Source organism: Aquarana catesbeiana, linkage group LG01 (assembly GCF_042186555.1).
Source record: "Aquarana catesbeiana isolate 2022-GZ linkage group LG01, ASM4218655v1, whole genome shotgun sequence".
NCBI classification, from domain to species: domain Eukaryota; kingdom Metazoa; phylum Chordata; class Amphibia; order Anura; family Ranidae; genus Aquarana; species Aquarana catesbeiana.
The window spans coordinates 624,988,216-625,012,236 of record NC_133324.1 but is presented as its reverse complement, the minus strand read 5'-3'; the positions used below and the strand labels follow the sequence as shown (position 1 = coordinate 625,012,236).

The 24,021-nt window shown below is 40.0% G+C and overlaps 1 protein-coding gene across 3 annotated transcripts in view; it reads right to left on the bottom strand.

Moving 5' to 3' along the window:
- GC (GC vitamin D binding protein) overlaps positions 1–24,021 on the bottom strand; it is a 232,957-nt gene that overhangs the window by 73,082 nt on the left and 135,854 nt on the right. For 2 of the 3 annotated variants that reach the window (XM_073600580.1, XM_073600598.1), the window contains 3 exons: positions 20,546–20,675; positions 7,195–7,391; positions 3,761–3,911 (listed from right to left, as the gene is read on the bottom strand). In XM_073600580.1, the coding sequence (XP_073456681.1) occupies positions 3,761–3,911; positions 7,195–7,391; positions 20,546–20,675 (478 nt within the window). The remainder of the gene's footprint in view (positions 1–3,760; positions 3,912–7,194; positions 7,392–20,545; positions 20,676–24,021) is intronic. The other variant, XM_073600589.1, reaches the window with a different exon arrangement.

Genomic DNA, 24,021 nt, shown 5'->3' with positions numbered 1-24,021 from the left:
TCTCATTACACGGTCCCTGCAGAGGGCAAAAATCTGCATGCCTGATAGACCCTGCCAAGGAGGGGGTCCAACACGGAGGGTAAGAGTCCACCTTTATCACTTTCTCACTTATTGGAGTCACCGCCAGTGGATTTGCACCATCCTGCACATCCCTCTCCTTTGTCAATCCACTCATAGGGGGATTAGTTGCTGCTGAGCTGTATAGTGGATGGAAGCTTTTTTTCACTGATGAACTTTTTATGTTTGAACCCATGGACTGAGTTTGTTTGATTTTCAGATTTTCACGCTATTAATATCATTGTACTTCACATGTACACATTTTTTGTTTCTTCTTTGAGTTTTTATGTTTTGCACTTATATATTTCTACCACTCATGGAGTCATTTACTTGCTCTCAGTAGATTGGGGTTTTTACTACCACCCACATGTATTCACATCTATGTGTGTATTTTCATATAATTAGCGCACTTTATTTATTTTTTATTTTTCATGGTATACACAGATATTGGTGTATTTTGTGTGCAGCTTTTACCTTTGACCTTTTTTTGCTCTGCAGCACAGTTTTTCTTTTTGAAAATTTTATAACAAACTATAAAAAAAAGTTTTTTGTTTTTTTTCAAAAAAGCCCAGTGGTGATTAAATACCACCAATAGAAACTCTATTTGTGTGAAAAAAAAAAAAATTTTGTTTGGGTACAGTGTTGCATGACCGTGCAATTGTCATTCAAAGTATGACAGTGCTCACAGCTAAAAATTGGCCTGGGCAGGAATGGGTTAAAAGTGTCCAGTAGGCAAGTGGTTAAGGATTGGCAAGCTGTAATATATTCCATTTTTGTTTTCTGATTTAATATCACTTTAAACTGCTGTATTTGCTCTTATATCACAGGTATTGTTCTTTAGGAGCTGCTACTTTGTTAGGTGCATGCATGTGCCTAAATATATCATAGTCAGCAATTATAGAGCTTTTTACATAACTTAACACATCACTCCAACTTATCCACACAAAAGGCACAACATTGTTCAGTTGTACGAGGCACAATGCAAATGAGGACTGCAACATATGCATTGAATATGTGTGTACACATTAGCAGATCAAATAAGAGATTACTATTGCATGTGCATTCACAGAATACCAATAATCTTCTTGGTCCTGTAATGTATAACTCCTCCCCCTTTACAATATAAACATCAACATCAAATAAAAATGCTGGGACAACACAATTGCTCCCCAAATGACCCCCTTTTGCCTACTGGGCATTTTTAACCCCTTTCTGCCCAGGCCAATTTTTAGCTGTGAGCACTGTCATACTTTAAATGACAATTGCACGGTTATGCAACACTGTACCCAAACAAAATATTTTTTTTTCACAAAAATAGAGTTTTCTTTTGGTGGTATTTAATCACCACTGGGCTTTTTTGAAAAAAAAAAAACAAAAAACTTTTTTTATAGTTTGTTATAAAATTTTGCAAACAGCTAATTTTTCTCTATCACTGATGTACTGAAAGACACAGTGGGGTTGATTTACTAAACCTGGAGCGTGCAAAATCTGGTGCAGCTCTGCATAGCAACCAATCAGCTTACAGGATTTATTGTCAAAGCTTACTTGAACAAGCTGAAGTTAGAAGCTGATTGGTTACCATGCACAGCTGCACCAGATTCTGAGTGCCCCAGTTTAGTAAATCTCCCCCAGAATTGCTGTAGTGGCTAGTGGAAAAAAAGAGAGCGAAATGAGGGACCAAGTGCCTTAAACACCTGGAAATCTGCTAGATTCTGAACAATCCTCTGCACGCTTCTGTTTTCAGAACAGGGACAGTTCAGTGGCATGGGCAGCAGGACAAGTAAGTAATAATTGTTTTGTTTGCAAGGAGCTCTTCTTTTTAGTTTCTCCCACCCGATATCCTTTGATCTGAAAATCAAAAGCACTGGGTGAAACCAGTAGTGTATTTAGGTTTTGTGCTGCCCTAGGCCTGGCTAAACTCATGCACCCCCTAATTTAAATATGACCCACCCCTTCCTGTCAAGGCCACACCCTTTGCTGTTTGAGACCCGCTCTGAAATTTTCAAGTGGGGACACTAGTTCTAAGGGCCTGGGGGGGGCAATGGATTCCGTTAATTTGCATAGATTTCCTCAAAGTGAAGGGAAATCTCTGCAATGGGACAGGGATGGTAAAAAATAAACTGACAGGAGTTATAACCCTCCCTTACTCTATCCAAAATGAAAAAAAAAAAGTGTTGCCTATAGTTTTACTTTAAGCACAAATTTCCCATAATTTTATGGAGAGGACTAAGGCTCGATTCACACCTATGCATGTTGCTTTTGAGCGTTTTTGGAGGTTTTTTTTTCATGCTTGCCACGTTTTTGAGCAGCGTTTTTGCCGCGTTTTTGCCACGTTTTTGCCGCGATTTGCGTTTTTTTTTTTACAGTTTTTTTTTTACAGTCTTAAAAAAAAATAAAAAAAAAAAAACGGCAAAAACGCACCAAAAACGCACCAAAAACGCTGCAAAAACGGTGCACTTGCGTTTTTGATGCATGTCCATTGAGTTCTATTACATGCAAAACGCTGCATTTTGAAATTTTGAATGAAAAAAAGTCCCTGACCCTTTCCAAAAATGCAGAGAAACAAAAAGGCATTGATGTGAACATGTTCCATAGGAACCCATGTTAAAAAATTCCCGTGCATTTCTGCAAAATGCAAAATGCATCAAAAAACGCGCTAGTGTGAACGGAGCCTTAGAAAATATAACAATGCCAATGGTGCAGCAGAAAACATATAGCACAGTGAGGAAGGCTTGTAGTCCAGGATGAGAGGACAGTCAAAATTAGAAGCGGCACCTCTCAGCCCAGTCCACCCAATAAGACTGGCGCTATACTAATGCCGCATACACACGGTTGGATTTTCCAAAGGAAAATGTTCGATGGGAGCTTGTTGTCGGAAATTCCGTAGGCTCCATCAGACATTTTCCATCGGAATTTCCGTCACACAAAATTTGAGATCTGGATCTCAAATTTTCCAACAACAAAATCCTTTGTTGTAAATTCCGATCGTGTGTACACAAGTCCGACGCACAAAGTTCCACGCATGCTCGGAATCAAGCAGAAGAGCCACACTGGCTATTGAGCTTCATTTTTCTCGGCTTGTCGTACGCGTTGTGCGTCACCGTGTTCTTGACATTCGGAATTTCCGACAACATTTGTGGGACCGTGTGTACGCAAGACAAGTTTGAGCCCAAATCCGTTGGAAAAAATGCATTTATTTTGTTGTCGGAATGTCCGATCGTGTGTACGCGGCATAACAGTGTAGCGCAAGCTGGCGGGGACTCTTTCCGGGCTGCCCCCCTGCAAAGTGCTGCCCTAGGCCTGGGCCTGTTTGGCCTAGGCCAGGATACAGCGTTGGGTGAAATATTGCTGGACAAACAGTGGCTGTATTTAGTCAGACGCAGCCACTGCTCAGGTATTCTGACAACCACGGGGGCCGGCTATCAGAATACAATAGCTGGTGGGAAAGATTTGTCTGCCCATGCTATTAACTGTGGAGGAAGGAATCAACTTTGCTTTTACAGTGTATGGCTGGCTTAGGTGGTACCAAGGTACCATGTTCTGACTTGGTTGGAAATCATCCAGATAACTCAACTAGATGTTGGTGATGTAATAAAAAAGATATGGCTTATGCAGTGACACTTTAATTTTAATCATACTCCAAATATAAAGACTGTGAAAAGGACAGCGTGCTTCTATTCAAGCTTTAAAGAAGTCACAGTACCTTCTTATCCAGACAAGAAATAGCATTTTCTGAACTGCAGCACTTCTTCACAATCTCTGTAACAGACTCATACAGCTTTTCAACAAACACTTCTGGCAGCTTAGTGTTTCTCCTTGCTATCTCATACATGTACCTGCAGATGAGAAAAAGACTGTCGAGATAAAGCAACTTTCCTTTCAACTGGTAAATTAAAAAAATGCCTTCTTCAAAACAAGCATGGATATAGGCGATAAAGTATTATTTATGTTTTTCCAATATTTTTCTTCCTTAAACAAGAGTATGAAAAATATACTGATATAGTATATTGATTTAATTATTCATGTTATTGTAAAAATATTCACAGAGACTTTTTCTAGTGCAGAAGAATTAAAATAATACTTTATAGCTTAGCTATATTTTACTTCCAGTATATACCGGTATACAGAAAACGGATTGCAAGTAATCAGAGTATTTTTGTCACGTGACAATTTGTGGACTTTGTTTAGGCTCCATTCACACTAGTGCGTTTTTTGATGCATTTTGCATTTTGCAGAAATGCACGGGAATTTTTTAACATGGGTTCCTATGGAACATGTTCACATCAATGCCTTTTTGTTTCTCTGCATTTTTGGAAAGGGTCGGGGACTTTTTTCATGCAAAAAGCAGCGTTTTGCATGTAATGGATTTCAATGGACAAGCATCAAAAACGCAAGTGCACCGTTTTTGCAGTGTTTTTGATGCGTTTTTTATGCGTTTTTGCCGTTTTTTTTTTTTTTTTTAATTTTTTTAAAATTTTTTTTTTAAGACTGTAAAAAAAAACTGTAAAAAAAAAAATAAAAAAAAAACCGCAAATCGCGGCAAAATCGCGGCAAAATCGCGGCAAAAACGCTGCTCAAAAACGTGGCAAGCATGAAAAAAAAACCTCCAAAAACGCTCAAAAGCAACATGCATAGGTGTGAATCGAGCCTTACAGCATACTTTCTATTTGATTGAAGGCCCTTTCACAGACATATCAAACAATAGTGAGACCATTGAAGTCCTAGATCTAGTTTTTTTAGGCTCCATTCACACTAGCGCGTTTTTTGATGCATTTTGCATTTTGCAGAAATGCATGGGAATTTTTTACCATGTGTTCCTATGGAACATGTTCACATCAACGCCTTTTTGTACCTCTGCATTTTTGGAAAGGGTCAGGGACTTTTTTTCATGCAAAATGCAGCATTTTGCATGTAATAGAATTCAATGGACCAGCATCAAAAACGCAAGTGCAGCGTTTTTGCAGCGTTTTTGATGCGTTTTGAGTTTTTGGCTTTTTTTTTAATTTTTTTTTAGACTGTATGCAGTCTAAAAAAAACTGTAAAAAAAAAAAAAAAAAAGCGCAAAACGCGGCAAAAACGCTGCTCAAAAATGTGGCAAGCATCACAAAAAAAACCTCCAGAAACGCTCAAAAGCAACATGCATAGATGTGAATCGAGCCTGAGGCTCCATTCACACTAACGCGTTTAGACTGTATACAGTATAAAAAAAACTGTAAAAAAAACGCAAAATGCGGCAAAAACGATGCAAAAACGCTGCTCAAAAATGCGGCAAGCACCACAAAAAACACTGCAGAAACGCTCGAAAGCAACATGCATAGATGTGAATCGAGCCTTAGTGTGAATCAGGCCTAAGGCTTGATTCACACCTATGCATGTTGCTTTTGAGCGTTTCTGCAGTGTTTTTTGCGGTGCTTGCTGCGTTTTTGAACAGCGTTTTTGCCACGTTTTGCGTTTTTAAAAACATTTTTTTACAGTTTTTTTTATACTGTATACAGTGTAAAAAAAAAAAAAAAAAACGCAAAAAACGCAAAACGCGGCAAAAACACTGCAAAACGCTGTAAAAACGCTCTAAAAATGTTGTATTTGCATTTTGATGCTGGTCCATTGAATTCTATGAGGCTCGATTCACATCTATGCATGTTGCTTTTTAGCGTTTCTGCAGTGTTTTTTGTGGTGCTTGCCGCGTTTTTGAGCAGTGTTTTTACAGCGTTTTTGCAGCGTTTTTGTGGCGTTTTGCGTGTTTTTTTTTTTACAGATTTTTTAGACTGTATACAGTCTAAAAAAAAAAAAAAAAAAAGCCAAAAACACAAAACGCATCAAAAACGCTGTAAAAACATTGCAAAAACGCTGTACTTGCGTTTTTGATGCTGGTCCATTGAATTCTATTACATGCAAAACGTTGCATTTTGCATGAAAAAAAGTCCCCGACCCTTTCCAAAAACGCAGAGGTACAAAAATGCATTGATGTGAACATGTTCCATAGGAACCCATGTTAAAAAATTCCCATGCATTTCTGCAAAATGCAAAATGCATCAAAAATGCGTTAGGGTGAATAGAGCCTTACCCTGCTTATTGGCCATGTGCATTAGTACATAATTGTTATTATGTTTGTCCATTTCTTTTCATTAGCTAAGCAGATCTGAAACAGATAAAAAAGCTCCCATTCTAAAGCAGTTGTTTGTTCTTTAATTGGTCTGAAGTTATAGCTTGATTATTTAATGTCTCACATTCTACCAGTTCTTGCACCATTTGCTGCCTCCTTATACTACAGGATAAAGTGCTCACATGTTAAAACATAATTCTGATTTATATGACACCCTAAAGAAAAATGTACAAAGTTACATAGTTACATAGTAGGTTAGGTTGAAAAAAGACACAAGTCCATCAAGTCCAACCTATGTGTGTGATTATACGTCAGTATTACATTGTATATCCCTGTATGTTGTGGTCGTTCAGGTGCTTATCTAATAGTTTTTTGAAACTATCGATGCTCCCCGTTGAGACCACTGCTTGTGGAAGGGAATGCCACATCCTTGCCGCTCTTACAGTAAAGAACCCTCTACGTAGTTTAAGGTTAAACCTCTTTTCTTCTAATTTTAATGAGTGGCCATGAGTCTTGTTAAACTCCCTTCCACAAAAAAGTTTTATCCCTATTGTGGGGTCACCAGTACGGTATTTATAAATTGAAATCATATCCCCTCTCAAGTGTCTCTTCTCCAGAGAGAATAAGTTCAGTGCTCGCAACCTTTCTTCCTAACTAATATCCTCCAGACCCTTTATTAGCTTTGTTGCCCTTCTTTGTACTCGCTCCATTTCCAGTACATCCTTCCTGAGGACTGGTGCCCAGAACTGGACAGCATATTCCAGGTGCGGCCGGACCAGAGTCTTGTAGAGCGGGAGGATTATTGTTTTATCTCTGGAATTAATCCCCTTTTTAATGCATGACAATATTCTGTTCGCTTTGTTAGTAGCAGCTTGGCATTGCATGTCATTGCTGAGCCTATCATCTACTAGGACCCCCAGGTCCTATGTAAGTATAGGATTGCTACTCTTAGATTGCTCTGTCTTCAAAATATACAACCAACCTATTAGAAAGGATAATATGGCCTTAATTGTATAGTACAGATGTCTGCTTACTTTTCAAGCTCTTGATTCTTGCCTTTTTTACATAGTTGGTCAGCAGGTGGCAACTGAAGCTTTGGAAGCTTGATAGACTCAGCAGCACTCATGGAATGTAAGCAATGCAGAGTATCTATTGGTGCTTTTTTACAGCATTCAGTAACTCTGGTGTCTCTTGATAGCTTCTTACATACTTGTTTGATGTGCACAGACATCTGCAAAGATGAACACCTAGTTAAAACAGTACTTCAGGCAAACAGCTGAATACACAGATGAAATACATATATGTTTTCCCTTCTCAAGGACTTGTATTTTTGTCTATCCAGTCCTGACATTTGCACAGCACAGCCACACATCACAGTCCTTTCTGATGGGGTGGGAGACCTGATTTTTTCCTGCTGCAGTTAAGTAACATTTAGGGATCTTTCAGATGGGCTCTGGCACCCGTCCTGCATGCATGAACCATTTTTTGTTGCATCTGCATCCACCCCGAGCTGCATGCAGGCAACCTACAGACACATCCGTATGTCAGAATTTGACAGGTCTGTATGAGCAGGTGCATGGACCCAAACGTAGACAGTGTGAGCTCATTTCTCTCGGTCAGTCTGCTCTCTCCACCTACGGTATGAGCAGCTCCCTTGTTTGCACAAGATCACTCCAGCACAAATGATCAGCTCCTTGACTGTCAGAACCCTGTTATCAGTGCTGGATTACCAAATAGGCAGTTTATGCACCGACCTATGGGACCCACACCATTTAAGGGTCCCGCAACAATGGATCAACATATTAATTTAATAATAAATATTGATTTAAACTTGAAAGAAAATTACAGTGAAACTTTCTTAAATTGTTTACAAATGATCGAAAAAATGAATTAACTCAAAGAAATTAAAACTTTACATTAAAGACTCTATAGAGAAAATACTGCATTATTGTAATGTACCCAATAGCAACCTAAAGTACATAAACAATAGGCATGTGCAATTCGTTTCGTTCCGAATTCGTTTTTTAACGAATTTCGACAAATTCGTTAATTCGGGAATATCCGAAATAACGAAAACCCGTTTAACGAATTTTTTCCGAATATTCGTAAATTCGATAAAATTGGACATTCGTAAATTCGGGCATTCGAACATTCGTACATTCGCAATTTACATTCGTACATTCGTACATTAGTAAATTAGTGAATTCGTAAATTTGTAAATTCGAAAATTCGGAAATCTGAAATAATAGTTAACTAATAATAACTTAACTATTAGTAATTACTAGTAACTTTTAATTTATAGATATTGTAATTTCCTTTTAAATTTGGCTGTTAGTGAACGTAACACGTACAAATTTATCCGAAGTTATGAATGATCCGAAAAAACGGAATGGAACGTAATGAATTAATAATAATAACTAACAATAATAATAATAACAACGTTTTATTATTATTATTTATTATTAATTTGTTCCGTTCCATTTGTGTAGATGCAGCATTCGTTTTGGATAATTCGTAACTTCGGTTAAATTTGTATTTGTTACGTTCACTGACAGTCAAGTTTGAAAGGAAAATACAATACTTATAATTTAATAGTTAGTTACTATTTCAGATTTTTGAATTTTCGGGTTTTTGGATTTTCAAACTTCGAATTTACAAATTTCCGAATTTTCTAATTTACAAATGTACGATTTTACGAATGTATGAATTTACGAATGTACAAATGTAAAAATGTACGAATGTACGAATGAACGAATGTACGAATGAACGAATGTTCGAATTACGAATGAACGAATGTACGAATGAACGCATTTACGAATTTACGAATGAACGAATTTACGAATCGCGATCATAACGAATGACCCGAAAAACGAAAAAAATAATAAACTAATGAAACGAAAACGAAAATAAACGAATTTTTTTGGTTGTGCACATGTCTAATAAACAATAGACATCAGGTTCACATTACAGTTTGTCCCTTAAAAGCACATCTTCTTTCAGCTGTCAGTTTGTAAAAAATGTTGGCGCAACCTGCGTTTGTGTAATGTACAGTAGTGATGGTCATCTCCATCTAGCGGCTGACGTGCACACTACTTAGCTCAATGTTATCCCACTAGCGTGCGCATGAGAGGCCTAAAAGAAAGCCTGTGAGCAGGGCCCTAACATTTTGACTGCTTAAGAACTTCGATGGAGTTTAATCAGGCACTGTATGATATAGATGGAATACAAGAGGCTGATACCAGGGCACATTAAAGGGCATACACTGCTTGCATTTAAAAAATACATTTAAAATGATGTATAGATGATTAAAAAATGGCATTTGTGTTTACTCTACATCTGCCTGGAGTTTAGGTTAAAAATATGTGTAATTGAAATTTGCTTATATTGCGTAAATCACAATTTTTTTTTTTATTAAGGACCATTAGCTGTTTTACTGCTCCGCACTGTTAATTTATGGGATGCTATAAAAAACAAACAAACAAAAAATTTTTGGGAGTACTTCTAGTTGTCTTTATAAAAGTCCAGATGTTCATACCCATCTAAGGTTTGTATTGTCCCTTTTCTGCATGAACCTTTAATGGTATATTTGCCTTTAATATTATCTCTAATGTTTTTTTTTTTTACATAAACATTTTAAATGTAATAAAAATAGCAAGCAGTACATGGTGTCTGTTCCTGAATTATTTGTCTTGCATTGTGTGGTTTACTGTAATGTTGTATTTTTTCCACATAAGCTAATGTCTAAAAACATTACATAAAAGTAATTTTCATATTTTATTGTAGTAGCTGGGACTATTGTCTTGTATTTGTTCTCTTTTTCACATTTATTAACCTGTCATTGTGTTCTGAATAACAGATGCCTAATTTCTAACTTATTAGTTCACATTATCTACAAAGATATTTCCCTTTTTACAAATCAATTTGCTGAAATGCAATTGAGCACAGGTTAAATGGAACAACCTATAATTCTGGAATATTTAAGATAACTGAGGATGTTTATGATAACAAGCAGTGAACAAATAACTAGTCGTCTTACATTTTTAATTTTTAATAATCTGCCATTGTGTTCTGAATAGCATATGCTTAATATTATATCTTATTAGTTCACATTGTCCACATCAAAATATTATCTTTCATTGTCTTTTTACAAATCAATTTGCTAAAATGCGAAAGAACACAAATACAATGGAACAATGTGTAATTCTGGAATATTTAATACAATTTAAGATGTCAATGAAAAAATCCAGTAAACAAATATCCAGTAATATAATGTACTGAAATACAGCCTTTCCTGTGAAAAAAGATATAATGTTTATGAGGTGAATCGGCTATATTATAGATGGCAACCTGTTCTGTATTACTTTAATTTCTGTAAATATTTGTTTTCAGCTTCGGTAGATAAAGAAGTTTTATTAGAATTGTTTCCAATTTTAGAGCACCCTCCAGCCACAGCAGCTTTCTGCTCTCTTAGAGTTTAACAGAGTGTTGTATGGTGGGCCTTTGCCTTCTGACCACACAAAAATGCCAGAATCTCATGCACAGGGGACTAAACACCCAAGGTCCACGAGGCCTTTGAATGTTCAACAGGCTACTAAAATAGCATTCACCTGTGTGGTATCTGAAGGCTGAGCCTCCACAGGGTGGGAGTATGGGACCCTAGTAAATCTCTCTGGCATTGCCTCCACCCTATTGGGCCTTGTGTAATTCATTTGGGACATACAGTTGAGAAAACCTTGTTCCCAGACATAGTACAGTTGTTGTACCTTTTGCAATAAAGGCAGTCCAAAAGTCCTTGAATGTTGTTTTAAAGATTTATTCCAAACAGAACGAGGTTAGCGAGGGCTGAAATACCCAAAGCAGTCCCTACATGGAGGCCAGACTTCACCTGTCCATAGCAAACAGAGGTGGCATCCATTACAACAAAACTTCCTGGGATTTCTCTGTACCAGGTAAGACTGCTCCTCTAGCTAGTGGAGGTTCATTGTCCCCTATAGGGATGAGCCGAACACCCCCCCGGTTCGGTTCGCACCAGAACCTGCGAACGGACCGAAAATTCGCACGAACATTAGAACCCCATTGACGTCTATGGGACTCGAACGTTCTAAATCAAAAGTGCTCATTTTAAAGGCTAATTTGCATGGTATTGTCCTAAAAAGGATTTGGGGACCCGGGTCCTACCCCAGGGGACATGTATCAATGCAAAAAAAACTTTTAAAAACGGCCGTTTTTTCGGGAGCAGTGATTTTAATGATGGTTAAAGTAAAAAAAAAAAGTTAAATATTCCTTTAAATATCGTACCTCATCGTAATCTCATTTAAAACTGCTTGCGGGTTTAATGTAATGTCGGGTCCTGGCAATATGGATGAAAATCAGTGAGACAAACGGCATGGGTACCCCCCAGTCCATTACCAGGCCCTTTGGGTCTTGTATGGATATTAAGGGGAACCCCGCACCCAAATTAAAATAAGGAAAGGTGTGGGGCCACAAGGCTCTATATACTCTGAACAGCAGTATACAGGCGGTGCAAACAAGACAGGGACTGTAGGTTTGTTGTTAAGTAGAATCTGTTTGTCATTTTGAACGGGTACATTTTTAACGTGTTTAGCTCCAGCCAAAAAATCTTTTTTAAGCTTTTTGGAAAACATAGGGAAGGGTTATCACCCCTGTGGCATTTCTTTTGCTGTCTTTCCTCCTCTTTAGAAGATTTCACCTCACTTTTTGTCCCAATGACAAATGTTTTTTGAAAATGTGGGTTTTTTTGTGGAACAAGGATTGGAAAGCATCAGTGGAAAGGAGAAATGTTTTTCCCATATTAACTCTTACAGGAGAGAATTTCCCTTCCTAGGGGTAGATTTCATCTCACTTCCTGTTGTCTCCTTCCGTTTGCAAGTAGGAGTCGTTTGTAAGTTAGATGTTTGAAAGTAGGGGCCTGCCCTATTTACTCAGCATAAATTTGGCCCTTAGGTGTTGTTGTGGCCACAACACTGTAAGCCCTCACAGGGCCCTGCTGTGAAATATTAGATCAAGAATTGTAATTACATGCCCCTGTTGAACTAACTGTAAATAGTCTAGCTGCCTGACTGTGGTACTAATAGGGTCAAAAGAACACCAGTAATTTTCTTAAGGTAGCTGTATATACTGTAACAAGACAAGCCTGCCTGTCAGTAAGAAGATAACAGGAACGGATCTAGCTGAACACTGTGAGGTGGATGCACCACACTAACTTGTAGGTTTAGCTGAATACTGTGAGCAGGGGGCACCCCACTAACTTGTAGGTTTAGCTGAACACTGTGAGCAGGATGCACTGCACTAACTGTAAATAGTCTAGCTGCCTGACTGTGGTACTAATAGGATCAAAAGAACACCAGTAATTTTCTTCAGGTAGCTGTATATACTGTAACAAGACAAGCCTGCCTGTCAGTAAGAAGATAACAGGAACGGATCTAGCTGAACACTGTGAGCAGGACGCACTGCACTAACTTGTAGGTTTAGCTGAACACTGTGAGCAGGACGCACCGCACTAACTTGAAGGTTTAGCTGAACACTGAGCAGGACGCACTGCACTAACTTGTAGGTTTAGCTGAACACTGTGAGCAGGACGCACCGCACTAACTTGAAGGTTTAGCTGAACACTGAGCAGGACGCACCCCACTAACTTTTGTAGGTTTAGCTGAACACTGTGAGCAGGACGCACTGCACTAACTGTAAATAGTCTAGCTGCCTGACTGTGGTACTAATAGGATCAAAAGAACACCAGTAATTTTCTTCAGGTAGCTGTATATACTGTAACAAGACAATCCTGCCTGTCAGTAAGAAGATAACAGGAACGGATCTAGCTGAACACTGTGAGCAGGACGCACCGCACTAACTTGAAGGTTTAGCTGAACACTGAGCAGGACGCACACCACTAACTTTTGTAGGTTTAGCTGAACACTGTGAGCAGGACGCACTGCACTAACTGTAAATAGTCTAGCTGCCTGACTGTGGTACTAATAGGATCAAAAGAACACCAGTAATTTTCTTCAGGTAGCTGTATATACTGTAACAAGACAAGCCTGCCTGTCAGTAGGAAGATAACAGGAACGGATCTAGCTGAACACTGTGAGCAGGACACACTGCACTAACTTGTAGGTTTAGCTGAACACTGTGAGGTGGACGCACCACACTAACTTGTAGGTTTAGCTGAACACTGTGAGCAGGACGCACCCCACTAACTTGTAGGTTTAGCTGAACACTGTGAGCAGGACGCACTGCACTAACTGTAAATAGTCTAGCTGCCTGACTGTGGTACTAATAGGATCAAAAGAACACCAGTAATTTTCTTCAGGTAGCTGTATATACTGTAACAAGACAAGCCTGCCTGTCAGTAAGAAGATAACAGGAACGGATCTAGCTGAACACTGTGAGGTGGACGCACCACACTAACTTGTAGGTTTAGCTGAACACTGTGAGCAGGACGCACTGCACTAACTGTAAATAGTCTAGCTGCCTGACTGTGGTACTAATAGGATCAACAGAACACCAGTAATTTTCTTCAGGTAGCTGTATATACTGTAACAAGACAAGCCTGCCTGTCAGTAAGAAGATAACAGGAATGGATCTAGCTGAACACTGTGAGCAGGACGCACTGCACTAACTGTAAATAGTCTAGCTGCCTGACTGTGGTACTAATAGGATCAAAGGAACACCAGTAATTTTCTTCAGGTAGCTGTAAATACTGTAACAAGACAAGCCTGCCTGTCAGTAGGAAGATAACAAGAACGGATCTAGCTAAACTGAATACAGTGTATATATATATATATATGCAACACCTGGGATGCATATATATATACACAATACACTGTAAGTGCAGCTAACTGACTGACTGTTCTGCCTAATCTATCTAACTCAAATCAAATGTCACTGTCTGTCTCTCTCTCTCTCTCAATGAGCGCCGGAACACACACTACACAGGGCCGCCGTGCAGGCGGCCTTATATAGTGTGGGGCGTGTACTAAATCCCCTGAGCCATAATTGGCCAAAGCCTCCTTGGCTTTGGCCAATTATGGCTCTCTGTTCAGGCGGCGCTGTGATTGGCTAAGCATGCGGGTCATAGTGCATGCTTGGCCAATCATCAGCCAGCAATGCACTGCGATGCCGCAGTGAATTATGGGCCGTAACGCGCCACACGAATTTGGCGCGAACGGCCCATATCGTTCGCAATTCGATGAACGATCGAACAGCCGATGTTCGAGTCGAACATGGGTTCGACTCGAACACGAAGCTCATCCCTAGTCCCCTATAAATCCTTAAGGCAAACTTATGATCATGGGTGAGGTCCATCTTTAAAGCGGTACTAAACTCTCCTATCCTTTAGCGACAATTAAACTGCCATCTTAGCCACTGTTTGATCTGCAGTTGCCATGGTGCTACACATGTTCTCAGTTAAGACACCAGTGATTTGATGGCTTGACATTTCATTTGAGAGAAAAAGCAACTGTCATGGTTATCATTCATGGAATGGCTTAAGTGTAACTGGTTTTAGAAATGGGTAAATCAATGAGTTTAGTTCTACTTTAAGTAATAAGTAACATCCAGTAGCACACGGTAGGCTGAAAGGGCCAAGACCCTTAGGCAGGAACCCAACAGACACAGGTAACAACCTTTAGGCAAATACTTTTACAGCAAGTTGCCCAGGAGTTTTGTTGCAGTTAGGCTCAATCCACTGACAGCAAGCTCATCAGTAGTTGCCTAACCAACAAACACCAAGGCTAGCCATAATGCATCCCTGACACGGCCCTCTGGATCTCTCAAAAGAGCCTGGCAGATTACATATTATAGGATGCCACTGAGCACACTGAACTGAAGAAATCATGGCACTGTAACGAAATAAAAAAATAAGTGCAGGTTACACAAGCTTTGGGAGCAAATTCTTACACAAATTAAAAATAGTGCAGTATGCATACTTGTAAAGAAATGTGGCTTTCTGAATAAGTTCCCCACCTGTTGTGCAGGTATAGCAGCAGGACAGAAGACTCTGAATTGGCAAGAGGGGAGAGGGATGAACAAACAACACTGCGGCTTTCATGTATGAGAGCGACAGCAGGGCGAGAAGTATTGCAAAAGCAAAGCATAAGCAAAAGTACAACGATACCTAAAGTGGCATACACCTCATGTTACTTAACCTTATTTACACTGCAGATTTAAACAAAAAATTGCCTGGAGTTTTGATTTATGTCCTTTATATGCTAATAGAAAATACAGTAATTGTACCTGAAAAAGTGTCTTGTAAATAAAGAAAGAACAGATCTAAAATTCCCATGCAGGGAGTATGAACATTGGACACAATGTAGAATTTTCTTAAAAACACTGAAAGAGATGTGCCATAGAGTACAGACTGTTAATGAACAATGATCCACTGACCCAGGTCGGGTAACAATGCATAGTGCCTGAGCCATAGGTTTCAGGAGCTAAAGTAAGCAAGGGAAGCATACACGTCTGGCAAAAGTAGGGTAACCAAAAGAAAACAAAAATAAGAGGGGGGGGGGGGGGGATTGTTAATAAAGCAGGAGGCAAAAAGAGGGAAAGAAGAACACAGTGGCGGACAGGCAGTCCAGAATAGAGAAGGGGGTAGTGAGAGAAGGTAGAGCAAAGGAGAGGAGCATAGGAAGGGGAGTTCCAGCAGGCTGGGTGTTGAGGCGCAAGGTTGAAAGGGCGTAAGACCACCATGGAGTCCATACTTTAAGGAATTTAGCATGAGTATCATTGAGGATACTTGACATTTTTTCGTGGATCATGAGGGTCATCAAGGTGCTCTTCATCACTGAGAAAGAGCCGTTTTTTTCCAGGCCATCGCTATTGTATGTTTAGCAGCTATAAATAGGTAGGTGGCTAATTTCTGCTGGTAGGAAAAGAGGCCCGGGATCAGAAAATGGAGCAATGCTAGTTTGGCATCCTTGCGGATGGGTACGTGGAAAAGGGTTAACAAAAGCCAGAAAACTCTAGACCAGAATTCAAGCGTGAACCAATAAAAAACAGAAGCGGCATGACTCCGTTCTGCACATATAAATACCATGAGTGATGGCTTTCAGTGCTGCGAACGAAGTCATGCTGCTTCTGTTTTTTATTGGTTCACCAATTATTCAGTATTTGTATTCATATGTGCAATGTGGAGGAGCAGGCTAATACCCCAGTTGAAGTCCATTAGGACGAAACACGTCAGTTTCTGCTAGCCAGCTCCATACATTGCAGTTCTAATTGTGATCACATTTTAATTGTACACATCCATATTAATGTTTGTACTTTTTTTAAATAAATATCCGTCATTTGACCTACACCATGTGGAGGCGTATTTTCTTTTATGATCCTCATGTTTGATCATCGGCTGGATGGGATTTGCTGTGTGTAACGCCAGGATTGCCGGTGACCTCTAGCAGAGTTTCGGTTCCATTTCCAAGCTTAATTGACTCACTGCCGCTGGCACATGGGTCCACAGTTTCCGGTAAGAGTACCTACCCCTCTTCCCTGGTGGAGGATACACTTTCCTGGGGATTCAATATCAGCTCACTGCTCTTCAATCTTCTTCCCTGACATAGATTTGGATCTACAGTTTTTGTTTCCACCAGTCTGGTTCACATTACGGACATCCATACAGACTTTGGCGGACTTGGATTTCTTATATTTTTTGTTGCACCTATTTTAGACTGATTATCAGCACCTAATTATCTCAATGATTTGGTTGCTCTTTGTATCACTCATTGAATTGTGTTCAGCACGGATGGACTTTTGTGCCGATTTGAATGTTCCCATTTAATTGCATACATATTGCATTATTCAGATGCACTTTTCACGTTGCATATAGTGTTTTTGACACACCGATCATACTAGTTATATTTAATTATTCCCATTAGTGCTGCACTTTTTACTTACATTATTCTGTGTGGCTCAAATTGCACCAAAATCACACAGGACCCTTTTTTTTGGCCGCACCAGAATCGGATTGCATGGGTGCTCACAGAAGAAACTGTGAAAAACTTCCTGACAGTACCCAAACAGATGTTGGCTATGATGACCCAGCCTAAGTCCATGCATTAGGCATATGGTGCATTGTGTAGCAGTTGATTTGTTGGCAAGCCTTCTGTACCCTTGTGATGTCCTTCCCAAGAAGCAGGAGAATAATCAGCATTACTGTCAAGAACTGGTATGTGGTCAGCTATGCCCCTCAACTGAGAATGGTGAGAGGCAGCTGCAGCAGTAGGGATCTCCTCTCTGCTGGTTGGAATCTGGTTGCACTCAGTGAGAGTGGGCAATGGTATTTTTACATGGCCATTCAGGGGAGCTACTACAAGATCTGTGGCTCTCCTTCCTGAAATGTCTGTGATGCCAGCACAGGTACCTAGGGTGTATGGTGAGGCATCTCCTGTTATGTTTACCAGGTCAGAAAGCTTTGATCTTGAAAGAAACCTGTTTCTTTGAATGTTTGAATTGTATACAGTCGTACAGCTTTTTTCAGATTTGCCCTTGGGGATGCACAAACTAAACATATTTTGCCACAGGATTTGTATGAGGCACTGTTCTGTGTTTGCTTTTCACCTTGCTTTGCCTCGGGAGGATTAGCTTTAAGATTACCTGTAAACAAAATGTGATTGTCTTGAAACGGACGAAGCATGTGATCATCACTGTCACATTCTGTGCATTTAATAGTAACATTACAGTCTTCAGCATGGTGTTCTTTGGATGCACAGCATATGAAGCAAATCTGGAATTTCTTAAAAGTCTTCTTTTAGAAGCTGATACGTTTCCTAGGCGGATGTAGTTTGTTATGTATGGGACATTTTCAATTTAAGTTCTCAATTTTCATTTTCTGACCAGTCTTTTCAGGGACTAAAGTAGGCTCAGGTAGGATATCAGTCCTTTTCACAGACACTGGACCTTTGCAGTCTCTTTGTGTAATGCGTGAGCTTACAGGCCTTGGAGGAGGTGGACCAAGAGAAACTTGGATCATTCTTAATACCTGCAATTCTGTTAATGAATTCACAGGAATAGGAAAAGGAAGGAAAGAAAACTTTATTTTCTTCCTTGTATCTTGATCCAAGTGATGCCCATTTTTCATGTATACTATAAGGTAATTTGGAGACTATTGGGTTAACCCCATGAGAAGTATCCAGGTAACTGGGTAGGTGGGCATCAGCTTTGGTGAGTGGAACTCCAAGAGAAGGTTCTTGAAAATTTAGATGGTCTCTGTTAGATATTTTTGAGAAGCTTTGCAACCTTTTAATTAAAGCATCCTTTAATACATTTTTAATACATTCACCAGACTTTGGAGCTAGCCACCTGCTAAGCAGATCTACTTTTTCTGTATCTGTGACATTTAATTCACTGATGGTGGCTTTGAAGGTAGATTTCCATCCTAGTTTTCAGGCTTGTTGTCAAACTTAGTGAGACCTGCCTTGGTGAGTTTTTTTTGCAGGTCATGTATTTAGTGAACTGTGACATGTCTGTATTTTCAGACTTTGTGTGCGCAGCTGCATATCGAACAAGGTCAGTTACATTGGCCAGTGTGCTGAGATTGAGCGACTTTGGGAGCAGAAATTGGGGGGCAAGGCGTTCATACCTGACACTAGCTTAAAGTTGATTACTGTGCTAGGTTGCGGCTGTGGAGCAGTGTAATTAGTGAGCGGTAATTGACTAGTGTCATGGTATGATGTATTATCTTTTATCTGCATACCAGTGTCTACAATTTTGTTATGGTGCAAAGGCTTTGTGTACTGAGGGATAAGTAGGCAGATTGTCTAGAGAGGTGGTGGGCATGGCGTACTAACCTTGGTTGAGGAATACAGCTGCTGTGTCTGGGAGCAGAAGTTTTCAAAGAGAGTGTGAGGAATATGATACATACCACACAAGCAAGCGTCTGTTGATGTTGCCTCCTTCACTTTGGCAGCTTGCTCTAACACATTTAACCTTGGCATGGCTGGGGTACTCACATTGTTTCTCTAAAACGTCAATCTCTGCTCTCTTGTGTTAATCTTTGGGTTCTACCTCTGCTTTCTTGTGCATAGCTTCTGCTTCTGCCTCTACTTCCATCAGTGCTTTCTTGCCTGTGGTTTCGGAGGCTTCTACTTCCATCCCTGCTTTCTTTCAGGCAAATGCTGCCTCAATTTTGGAAGCTTCAGCATTGGAATGGGCTTTAATAAGTTGTTGGCTGAGAGTGGAAGATCTTGATTGTAGAGACTTGTAAGGAAGGGCATACCAACAGACAAGATGGCTCTCTTGGACAGTGTCCTGTGCATAGGCACAGGCTAATTGATATTCCTTTACATGCACATAGGAAATGCACACTTGCTCACGCATGCACAATGACGTGTGGACTTCCCTGATGAAGTCACGTGTCTTGTGACGCAACGCGTCGGGAGGAGCTGAATGACATCAACCCCCGAGTCTCGGCTAGACCGGAGGTGTCTTTAAAGTGTTACAACCTACAAACTTTGCTGGATATCTTGTTCTTAAATGTGAGTGTTACTTTTATTTCAATAAAATATGCAATGGTTTTACACTATGAGAGATTTGTTTTACTATATATGATCTAACATGGGAGCAATTGGAGAGGAACCAACAGGGAGGACATACACAGGCAGATTGCCGGAGGTGCCAGCGCAAAGACGAGACGTACAAACAAGCATGTTTGATCTATATGAGAATATAGATCAAACTCTGAGGTGAGCTGCCATCTGCACTATTTATTTATTTCTCACACGTGGTGGACTCTACTTGCATTTATTAAAGAGTGACATCAAGCTTTAAAATGGAGAAAGAAGAGTACCACTTCATATATTTTTACACACATTAAAGATTGTCTATGGGACTTGTATCTGTTTGAATAATCATATATTTTGGGACTATTTTGCACATAGCTCTTTGGATTATTTGCACATTTGTAAGCAATGTATTTGTATTTGAAAGCAATGTACACTAGCATGTGGTGTATTGCACATTTACCAGTTAGATGCACTTTTTTTTATATAAATTAAATTTGAGTTAATCACTTGTTGATTCAAGGTACAGCACTGAGAGCACTTTACAATATTGAAAATGTCTTGGTTTATATTGATTCAATGCATTCTAGTTTTGTCTTGACTATTGATACATTTAATGATCAGACACTACACTTTATTCACACTACACTATTATAATATTTGTTTATTAGCAAAGCACCACATCATTTGGTAATTTCAAAAGGTAAATAATGTTTTACTCATTCCCCACTTTCCAATTCATAAAAAAATGTGATTGCTTTTTTTTCTTTTTAAGCAAAGCTTTAAATACAGTTTCCCTGTGTATACAGAAAGGACTTGAGACTGATCAGATAAACTGTAGCTTTAGAAAACATATCAGTATAAAATTTCCTACCTCATTTTCCATGCAGTTTTCCGAAAAAGATCTGCAGCACTTGGCAAGCACCTGAGTGCCCTGCTCAACAATTGGCATGACATCTTTAAACTCAGCAGACGGAATCTTTTGGCTGAACATTACTGCAGCACTAAGCAAAAATAAATGTGAGAATAAATTAGGTTTGTTCTGATTACAGTATTTATTGTACTTGTGAATTGTTATCAGCTAAATAAAAGAAACCACAATATTTTTGGTGGAAAATTACAGATCTAATTAAAATAAGCTTTTCAAAATACAAATAATATTGCAAGTCCAAAAGACTATTTTTAATTGCTGAATCAGTGGTATAATAATAGAGCTAGCAATTATAAGGTCCAGTTCAGATCCTTTTAGGAATTTGTTCTTTTCAGTTTCCTTTAACCAGTGACATTGCCATCATATTGTATTTAATAGCTAGGAGTCGGTCCTGGGTCTAAAATTACAGCTAGAAATGAACAAATTGCTTAAACGCTGCTCCACTGACAATTTACATTTTGGTTTGCAGTGTGAAAATCGAATGCAGTGAGTTCCTACACCCAATATCCATTTGAACTTTCAAATAGAAATGTGTCAACATGCAAATACTAAAGGACAAAAGTACAGTGCCTTGAAAAAGTATTCACACCCCTCGAAATTTTCCACATTTTGTCAAGTTACAACCAAAAACGTAAATTTATTTTGTTGGGATTTGATGTGATGGACCAACACAAAGTGGCACATAATTGTGAAGTGGAAGGAAAATGATAAATGGTTTTCCATTTTCTTTTACAAATAAATATCTGAAAAGTGTGGCGTGCATTTGTATTCAGCCCCCTTTACTCTGATACCCCTAATTAAAATATAGTGGAACCAATTGCCTTCAGAAGTCACCTAATTAGTAAATAGAGTCCACCTGTGTGTAATTTAATCTCAGTATAAAAACAGCTGTTCTGTGAAGCCCTCAGAGGTTTGTTAGAGAACCTTATTTAATAAACAGCATCACGAAGGCCAAGGAACACACCAGACAGGTCAGGGATGAAGTTGTGGAGAAGTTTAAAGCAGGATTAGGTCATAAGAAAATATCTCAAGCTTTGAACATCTCACAGAGCACTGTTCAATCCATCATCTGAAAATGGAAGGAGTATGACACAACTGCAAACCTACCAAGACATAGCCGTCCACCTAAACTGACAGGCCAAGAGAGCATTAATCAGAGAAGCAGCCAAGAGGCCCATGGTAACTCTGGAGGAGCTGCAGAGATCAACAGCTCAGGTGGGAGAATCTGTCCACAGGACAACTATTAGTCGTGCACTCCACAAATCTGGCCTTTATGGAAGAGTGGCAAGAATATAGCCATTGTTGAAAGAAAGCCATAAGAAGTCCAGTTTGCGAGAAGCTGTGTGGGGGACACAGCAAACATGTGGAAGAAAGTGCTCTTGTCAGATGAGAGCAAAGGTTAACTTTTTGTCCTAAAGGCGAGATGCTCTTTATCCAACCTGACAGAGCTTGAGCTATTTTGCAAAAAAGAATGGGCAAAAATTTCACTCTAGATGTGCAAAGCTGGTAGAGACATACCCAAAAAGACTTGCAGCTGTAATTGCAGTGAAATGTGGTTCTACAAAGTATTGACTCTGGGGAGCTGAATACAAATGCACGCTACACATTTCAGATATTTATTTGTAAAAAAAAAAAAATTGTAAAAAAAAATTAAAACCATTTTCCTTCCACTACACAATTATGTACCACTTTATGTTGGTTTATCACACAAAATCCCAATACAATACATTTATGTTTTTGGTTGTAACATGACAAAATGTGGAAAATGCCAAGGAGTATGAATACTTTTTCAAGGCACTGTACGCTTTTGCTGAAGGATTTGCTACTTTTGTTGCTTTATTATAGTTGTTTTAGGTTTTCCTTTGGAGTAACAGTGTTGGGATACTATCAAGAGAAAAGCCAAACACCAAAAAAGATTATTATCTTCTTATTATTATAAAAAAAAGCTTTTATTCCTGAAGCTAGAAACAGCTTTTATTATTCTCATAGACATCATCAGACTTCTTGCAGGGACAGTTTCTGTAAGCTCATTTGCCATTGTCATAGGTCTGCCTGCAGAAATACGTCACCCAGAAGCCCTTTCCCTACAAAAAGAGTCTGGGGAGGCTCTTGGAATGTAAGGCAGTAAATAGACTGGCCTTCAATAGACAGATTGAACTGTGTCTGGTTCAGCAGGAACTGGCTGAATTTCGATCCATGTATGGGCAGGCTGGTTGTACTGAAGTCGATCTATCTATGGACAATACAACCAGCTTGTTGGGTTTTTCCATTCAATCACTGCTGGCGGCTTTAACTGCTGGAAGTGATTATTGTATTGTAATGGCAGGGAAACCTCCCACTGTCAGAATACAATAGTGCAGCGGGAGAGATTCCCCCATCAACACAATAGTGCACTTCCAGAAACTGCCCCTACAAAAATTCTGACGATGATGTCTATGGCAATAATAAAAGTTGTTTCTTGCTTCAGGAATAATAGCTGTTTATAATAATAATAATAAGATAATAAAGATAGTTAGCTTTTTTGGTTACTGGCTTTCCTCTTGATAGTATCCCAACACTGTTACTCCAAAAGAAAACCTAATCGAGCATTCTAATTCCTAGTACACATGGGCCAAATGTTGGCCCGCATTCGCCCCCCTGTGTGAATGGCAGGCAGTCTGACCGAAGCTGGCCATTCAGTTGGCTTCTGTCGAAGGCTCATAACAGAAAAAAGGTCTGCCGGCAGGCTCACGAATAGCACTCTCAGCCAATGGCTGAGACCGCTGACCAAAGTGTTCTGGCAGGTGGGGGGCGTCCCCCTGTCAGAACACAAACGCACAGCAGGGGAGATCGCTGGTGGGATCAGGGCTGAAACTAGGTGGGGGGCAGGGGGGCGCCTGCCCCGGGTGATGCATCTAGGGGGGCGCTGCCAGGGGTTCATCCCCCACCTGCACTGGGAACCGCTGCTCTCAGGGTGTCACTGCTGCCCGATCAAGTGTAATGGTCAGGCAGGTCTCCCTCCTAGTCCAGTGCCCAAACAGCCTATGTCTTTTCTGTGTGAGGCATCCCAGAGAAGGGGAGGCTTCAAAGAAGGCCCTGGACTGGACAGTGGAGTGCAGAGGAGGCCCTGGACTGGGGGGGGTGTGGGGGAGGCCCTGGGCTGGGGGGGTGCAGAGGAGGCCCTAGACTGCTAGATTGGGGGGTGCAGTGAAGGCCCTGGGCTGAGGGGGGGTGCAGAGGAGGCCCTTGATGGGGGGGTGCAGTGGGTGCCCTGGACTGGGGGGTACAGAGGAGGCCCTGGGCTAGAAGGGGGGTACACAGGAGGCCCTGGACTGGGGGGTGTAGAGGAGGCCGTGGACTTGAAAAGTGGGGTTGATAAAGGACCCGGATTCAGAGAGCAGGGTGCAGAGGATGCTCTTAACTTTGGGCAGGCTTTAAAG